The sequence below is a fragment of the Zea mays genome, chromosome 2 (assembly GCF_902167145.1).
Source record: "Zea mays cultivar B73 chromosome 2, Zm-B73-REFERENCE-NAM-5.0, whole genome shotgun sequence".
Taxonomy (NCBI): Eukaryota; Viridiplantae; Streptophyta; class Magnoliopsida; order Poales; family Poaceae; genus Zea; species Zea mays.
In genome coordinates, this window is record NC_050097.1 from 2,041,921 (window position 1) to 2,049,647 (window position 7,727).

General features: G+C 42.5%; 1 protein-coding gene across 1 annotated transcript; it reads left to right on the top strand.

Moving 5' to 3' along the window:
- The first annotated feature begins 2,052 nt into the window (after positions 1-2,052).
- LOC100382512 (Dolichyl-diphosphooligosaccharide--protein glycosyltransferase subunit STT3B) lies at positions 2,053-7,377 on the top strand. The gene is made up of 6 exons (NM_001175249.1): positions 2,053-3,051; positions 4,021-4,551; positions 5,360-5,814; positions 5,947-6,069; positions 6,621-6,680; positions 6,979-7,377. The coding sequence occupies exons 1-6, from the start codon at positions 2,191-2,193 to the stop codon at positions 7,106-7,108; spliced, it is 2,160 nt and encodes a 719-aa protein (NP_001168720.1). The 5' UTR covers positions 2,053-2,190; the 3' UTR covers positions 7,109-7,377.
- Positions 7,378-7,727: the final 350 nt, after the last annotated feature.

Consider the following 7,727-nt stretch of genomic DNA (forward strand, 5'->3'; position numbering starts at 1 on the left):
AGAAACAATTGCATCGGATAATTTGTCAGCGATTGGGTTAGGACTTAATTACAAAAGACCAACCGGTCGGCCGGGTACCCGTACCATATTTGCAAAGTCCAAATTGTCGTGCTGAGCCAGTCAAGCACGACACAACCCTATACCCTAGATGCCGCCCGCCACCAAGTGAGATCGTCGTCCTACGCATGTTCCCCTCCATCGAGATTGGCCACCGACGTCCTGCGCCCCCGCCCCTGTGGCCTCTGTCGATCGTGCGGCGCTCCTTCATGCACGCGGTCGCACCCTCCGTCACTCCGTCGAGCAGCACCATCCCACCACCAACGCCCTCCATCGAGTGGGTGTGGGCGCCTATCGAACATGGCCACAACATGAAGGAGATGGAGTATAACCATCAGACAGATAATGATGAGTCTACGACTGATGGGGAGCAAGGGCGTAAGAGTAAGACATCATGCGACTAGGGTTAGGACACAAACAGAGACAAGGTCGGTGTTGTGGTGCACGTTTGTCAGATGAGGATGGGGTCAATGCGTGGTGGTTTGTGGAGGGGGGTATTTGGACTGGTCTGAAGACCCGCTCCTACAATTTTTAGCCCATAAACATGGCTGCAGCCTAGACAACCCCTCCCTGAAGCCTCCCCTAGTGGCCTTTAGTGACAGCTCAATGTTGTTTTCGATGCACTTGAACCCACTTTGGGTTGCTCTCATTGCTTTCACACGCTATTCGGTATAAGGGTAGTCCTATTGGTTCACAAGTTATGACATGGCAGAGATAGGGTTGAGAGGAGGAGCAAGACCCCTCACCCCCTCCTAAATATGTCTAATTTCTAATAGAAAGTTTTATATTTGACTAAAGTTTAAGAACAATACACTAATGGCCCTTAGAGAAGATTAAAAGACATATTTTTTGCGTCACCCCTAACTGTCATTTCACCATTTCTAACGATTCAATCGACCTCTCCTAGACAACAAGTTCTCATTTTTTGTCTACATAGTGATAGTGTATTGTTCTAATAGCAGCACAAGCTTCCTCTTCTTGATGAACTAGAGACCACTCATATTTGCTCGGTTCAGATTTCTTTCTTGGTGGGATTGGAATAATCAAGTTCGTTTGTTTTGTGAAATAGCATAATTGTGGCACTAGCTAGTATTTCGTGATCGATATGTCTTTCTTGTTAGTATTAATGATTATCACCATATAGATGATTGGGAGCGGCGGTGACTCCGACGAAACACCTAGTTGAAGATTAAGGTGATCTAGAGGTGATTTTTTGGTAAGTCCTCAAGGGTACAATGGTCCCCACTTGAATAGATTTACATAGATGTCAATAAGTCGATAATGAAAGGTTGCATTATCAGGGCAAACCGTAGAAGTACATAGGAGGGGTCAATATAGAAACACCAATAATGACAACACATCACAAGGGAAAATAATCACATACAAAATATATAAGAACAACAAAGCTACAAGCTCCAACATAACCTCCTATAAAAACATGTCGCTGATCCAAGATGACTGTGATGGGCTATTGGATCTCCAAGATGACAGACCACTGTAGTAGATACGAGGCTTGGATAAACACTTAGTGATCAAGATGACTCAAGACTAATCGCTCATGTCGAAGCCAATCTTGTAGGGCCTTTGAGCTTGGTAGGGAAACAATAATACTTGGACAATAAGTCATCAAACCATGTGCACGTATCTTGTGTCGTTCCTTGTGTGGTATTGAGCTCTATACTCTTGGGCGTTATTTTGTGTTGTTTCAATTCCAAGGGTAGAACTAATAGGGCTTGTCATCCTAGGTTATAACAAAGTTCAATGTCAACTCTGGAGACTTAGCTAAAATGGTGACCCAAGGCTTGCAAAATCTAGTTGGAGGTGATGCTTATTAGGGCCTCTTTTTACTGTAGTATCAGGTTTTGTCTAGTGTTATGCTTCATATAATTTTTAGTTAGACTATTCACCGTCCCTTGTCTTTTTACTGTAGAATCCTCGACCCGAACCTGGCTTGCCGTCGCCTCCGCTTGGTCTCGCTCTCGCTGCATTCGTCTTCCCCGCCCGTCCGTCCGCCCGCTGATCTCAGATCCAGACCAAACGAACTCCACACTACCCTCTGCCCAGCTCGCGCACGCATGAAACCCTAGTGACCCCGTCCAGATCTCGGCGTCCGGATCACTGCGCGGCGCCGCCATGGCGCCCCCCGCGCTGGACTCTCTCCCGGCGCCGCTCCGGTCGCTGCGGCTCAAGACGAAGCAGCAGGAGCTCCTGCTCCGCGTCTCGGCGCTGGCGCTCATCTACGTGCTCGCCTTCGCCGTCCGCCTCTTCTCCGTCCTCCGCTACGAGTCCATGATCCACGAGTTCGACCCTTACTTCAACTACCGCACCACGCTCTTCCTCACCGAGAACGGCTTCAGCGAGTTCTGGAACTGGTTCGACTTCGAGAGCTGGTACCCGCTCGGGCGCGTTGTCGGGGGGACGCTCTACCCGGGTCTGATGGTGACCGCCGCGCTGCTCCACCGCCTCCTCCGCGCGCTCTACCTCACCGTCCACATCCGTGAGGTCTGCGTCCTCACCGCGCCCTTCTTCGCTGCCAACACCACGCTCGTCGCCTACGCCTTCGGCCGCGAGATATGGGACTCCGGGGCGGGGCTCGTCGCCGCTGCGCTGATCGCCATCGTCCCTGGCTACATCTCCCGCTCCGTCGCGGGGTCCTACGACAACGAGGGCGTCGCCATCTTCGCGCTGCTGCTCACCTTCTACCTCTTCGTGCGCGCCGTTAACACTGGGTCGCTCGCCTGGGCGCTCGCCTCGGCGTTCGGTTACTTCTATATGGTGTCGGCATGGGGAGGCTACGTGTTCATCATCAATCTCGTCCCGCTTTATGTGCTTGTGTTGCTTGTCACTGGGAGGTACTCGCAGAGGCTCTACGTGGCCTACAATTGCATGTATGTGCTTGGGATGTTGCTTGCAATGCAGATTCGTTTTGTTGGATTCCAGCATGTGCAGTCCGGAGAGCACATGGCTGCTATGGGAGTCTTCTTCCTGTTGCAGGTAATTTTCATTTGCACTCTTATGGCATGGGCCAATGCAATTTGGAAACTGAGGCCAAATGAACACCCCTTTGAATACCATATAACTGATTTAGACATTTAGTGGATAGATAGTCTGGAGCGGGTTAATGGCTGACGTATTAGAACCCGTGTCCTATTTTCCGTTACCCATGCCGCAAGCGGTGTTTGACATGCGCCTAATAAATCTGCTGAAGTTGATACTCGCAATTTGGCATGTTTGGTAACAATGTTTCTCAACAACCATGGTTTCACAATACTATATTTTGCAATTGTCATGACAATACCATAGTTTTGGTCAGCTCCAAGAATACTATCTATTGTGTGGATACAACATTGTAAACCAAGGTATTAAGTAAAAACTAGCTATGCCATGAAAATTTTGGTTTGGAGTGGAGTTTCTAATAGTCATACAGTTACACCCGTGCTATTGTCCATGTAACATTGATTAGAAATTAGAATAGTCAAAATCGACTTAAATGGGTGAGGTCAAATTAAATGCAACATAATTATAGTTGCTTAAGTCTGAGAGTCTGAGCTTGCTGCAGCATGCATCAGAAATTACTGATTTGGGAAAATGCATACTGATACCAAAATACCTGACAACATTATCAGATACTGCTGCATTGTATGCACACTTTAGATATTGCTGTTGTTTATCTGTGTTTCATTTACCATGTACAACTCTTGATCCTGTATCTGGTTATGAAGCTAAAATGGGTAATACATGACTATTTTTCAAAGCTCTTATGATCCCATCCATCTCAGTAGTGTTGTGATGTTTATTGTCTATCTTTATTCAACACTAGCAAAAGTGTAGTGCCATCCTGAACTGTTTATGCTAAATTTGCTTCCTATTATCTGTCTAGTACTCTAGTTGAAGGTCTTCATGTAATTTGTTTGGACAATCATGGATACATAAGAGCTAAAAGAAACCCTTTTCTGTTATCAGGTTTTCTTCTTCTTGGACTGGGTGAAATATCTGCTAAATGATGCCAGACTATTCAAGTCATTCCTTCGAATTACCCTCACATGTGTGATTACTATTGGCACCCTGGCTCTTGGACTTGGTACTGCATCTGGTTACATCTCCCCTTGGACAGGACGGTTTTACTCCCTGCTTGATCCTACCTACGCAAAGGACCATATACCAATCATCGCATCTGTTTCTGAGCATCAGCCAACAGCATGGTCCTCTTTCATGTTTGACTTCCACATCCTACTTTTCTTGTTCCCAGCTGGCCTTTATTTCTGTTTCAAGCGCCTGTCAGATGCCACGATATTTATTGTTATGTATGGCCTCACAACTATGTACTTTGCTGGTGTGATGGTCCGGTTAATTCTTGTGGCAGCACCAGCCGTTTGCCTTATTAGTGCGATTGCTGCATCTGCTACAATAAAAAATCTAACCACTTTGATCCGGACAAAGAGCAAAAGTCCACAGACTACTGGAAAAACAACTGGTTCAAAGGCAGGTGCAAAGGTATATTTCTATTTTATTCTATTTTCTTTCTCCCAGATCTAAGTTTACAATATAGTGCACAGCAAAGCTGGAATAATCCTTTTTAAGGTTGAAATAAAACAAATTATTGCAAATCTGAGTCAAGTGCATCGATTGCTCTACAATTTCCTTTACAACTTGTTTGAATGTAGATATTGGAGATGTTATAATTGAATTAGATACAATACCAAATCTTCGTAGTATTGGAAATGGGTTGCAATATAAATTTATTGTTTGGATGTAACTGGAATTGCAATTCCAGCCAATACAGAGGGTCTAGGCTCTGAATTATGAGAGGCAACTTCTAGTTATAGTAGAATATTGAGGAATTGAGCTTTAATTCCAACTCTGAATTCATTAGACAACCCAACAGAAGAATTTAGGAATCCTGGTTCTAATTCCCAATTCCATACTTCAATATCTACGTCCAAACGGAGTGTTAGACATTTTACCTCCTAGAAAAAGATTGAAAGCTCTGATATATAATTTCATATACCGATGAAACTTATGGATCTAAAAGGGTAACTGTTTTCCCAGGTTTTCTCTAGAGCCCTCCTTAGAAATGGGTGTGTTTATGCTGTTGCTTTAAGGGACGGGTGTATTTTATTTAGGATTTGCAAAGCTCAATAAATATTTTTTCAGGGTGAAAAATGTTTAGTTGTTTACTTCTATTACTGTTGCCACAACGTAAATTTGTTTTTTTCCTGATGTATTTTACTGAAGAATTGCGTTTATATTAGAAATTTATTAGCTTTAATTTTATAACTGATATATGCTCTTATATAAACAGGGAGCAGTTGATCAATCTTTACCATTCCAACACAATGCAGCTATTGCTCTTCTTCTCGGTGCCTTTTACTTGCTCAGTAGGTATGCAATACACTGCACTTGGGTGACATCTGAGGCCTACTCTTCTCCATCTATAGTTTTGGCTGCAAGGGGTCATAATGGTGGAAGAGTCATCTTTGATGATTATCGTGAGGCATACTATTGGCTTCGTCAGAACACGCCTCCTGATGCTAAGATTATGTCTTGGTGGGACTATGGATACCAAATTACAGCTATGGGTAACAGAACTGTTATTGTTGATAACAATACATGGAATAACACACACATAGCTACAGTTGGACGAGCTATGTCATCTTATGAAGATGAAGCATATGAGATCATGCAGTCACTTGATGTGAACTATGTGCTTGTTGTGTTTGGAGGTGTTACTGGATATTCTTCAGATGATATCAACAAGTAAGATCGCCTAGTTATCATGATGCAGTTTTCATTGCCTTCTATTTAATGTGTTAGATAAACCAAAAAAATATTTTATCTTGCCTTTTTTTTATGAACAACAGTTGATCTTACTTAGCTGCTCTTTTCCAGGTTCTTATGGATGGTACGTATTGGTGGAGGAGTTTTTCCTGTAATCAAAGAGCCAGATTACCTTGTTAATGGGGAGTATCGTATTGACAAGGGGGCAGCACCCAAAATGCTGAACTGCCTAATGTAAGTTTCCAATACATTTGCAAGCCTTTTTTTAGTGATTTAACGTTTTCATTTGTTGCTCTGTTTTTCCGAAAGTTTGAAACAATTTGTTTGGTCTATTTTACTACATACACTGCTTGCATGTGGTTTAATGAATATAGGTATATAACTTAACTGAGGTGCTTTATTTGTCCTTCTCTCACTACCTGGTATCAAGTTACAGCTGTAGTATCATCATATTTGCCAGAGTTTGTTAATGTGCAGATCTTTCAACCTTTGAACATGAGGAATTATGTTTAATCTGATTATTGTAGCAGATGCATGGTACTCCATCTTTAGCTGTTCAAAACTTCAATGGACTGTTTTAGCTTATACATGCATGATTATTAGAGTTGTCCATGATTGTTAGTGAAAGCTCACTTTCTAGCTATTTTCAGAGGATTCCTCTGAAAAAATACTCAATTTTTAGCACTGATTTAAAAAAAAAACATTAACATTATGAGATAAGACTATATGTTTTCATATCTGTGCTACTCCCCCTCCTGTGGCTTATCTCATCCTATGTTTGGCAGGTACAAGCTTTGTTACTACCGATTTGGAGAACTTACCACAGAATATGGAAAACCTCCAGGGTATGGCACATGTTTACCATTCTTTCTGGCCATTTGTGTTTCTTGGCAAGTGCAAGGCTGTCTTATATTTTTTTTTGTTTAGAATTGAAGATGCCAATACTTCTCCTTTGTTGCATTTCAGAACTAGTCTGTATACAATTCATCACCCTTTTAGGATTTTTATTGTATAAGGTAGAAAGTATGCTTGTGTGTTATAGTTTGCATATTGATGACATGATTCCTTTTCAGATGACTAAGATACATTATAGTAGCCAACGAATATGAGGGTTGTAGTCATTCTTTCTTTTCTTTAATGCAGGTATGATCGTGTACGAGGAGTGGAGATTGGCAACAAAGACATAAAGCTTGAATACTTGGAGGAGGCATTTACAACTTCAAACTGGATAGTGCGCATATACAAGGTGAAACCCCCAAAGAACAGGTCCTGAGGTAGTTGGTATTACCTCAGGCAAGTAAATTATTGTCAAAAATCTGAGTGTCCAGAGGAGACGGCAGAGTGGTTATTATGGGCACCTGCGTTGGCGAGACTTGCTGTAGTGGCCATAGCATCAGTTCAGGTCGAAGGTCCTCATTTGGTTTAGGTGTGGTCGGTGCCATTCAGAAGAACCAATTGTGACAACAGCGAGTACTTTTTGATTGTTAAGCATTTCTTGACCTAACTCTGGAAGTTTTTGTAGGCGCAATGACATATTTGAGTAGAGAAACTTGTCTTTGATCAATGCGCAAGGCAAGACAAAGTATCCGGCACTAAACGCAAAATATGACTGTTGATTCTGTTCTCTGTTATGTGTTTACATCATCCAATGTAGGCGCTAGTGCAGTTTTTAGGTCTCCTTTGGAACAAAGAAAAAGTGCAGGAATTTTGGAGGATTAAAATTTAATAGAAATTTTTCCTATGTGCCCTTTGGAATAAAGGATTGAGCTCCTACAGATCCTATAAAATTTTTATGGGATGGCATATTGTAGTGAGGTTTTGAAAAAAATTATAACATGAGGTCTAACCTCTTAGAAAGTTTTCTTTGTATCTATTTAATTTCTGTAGGATTG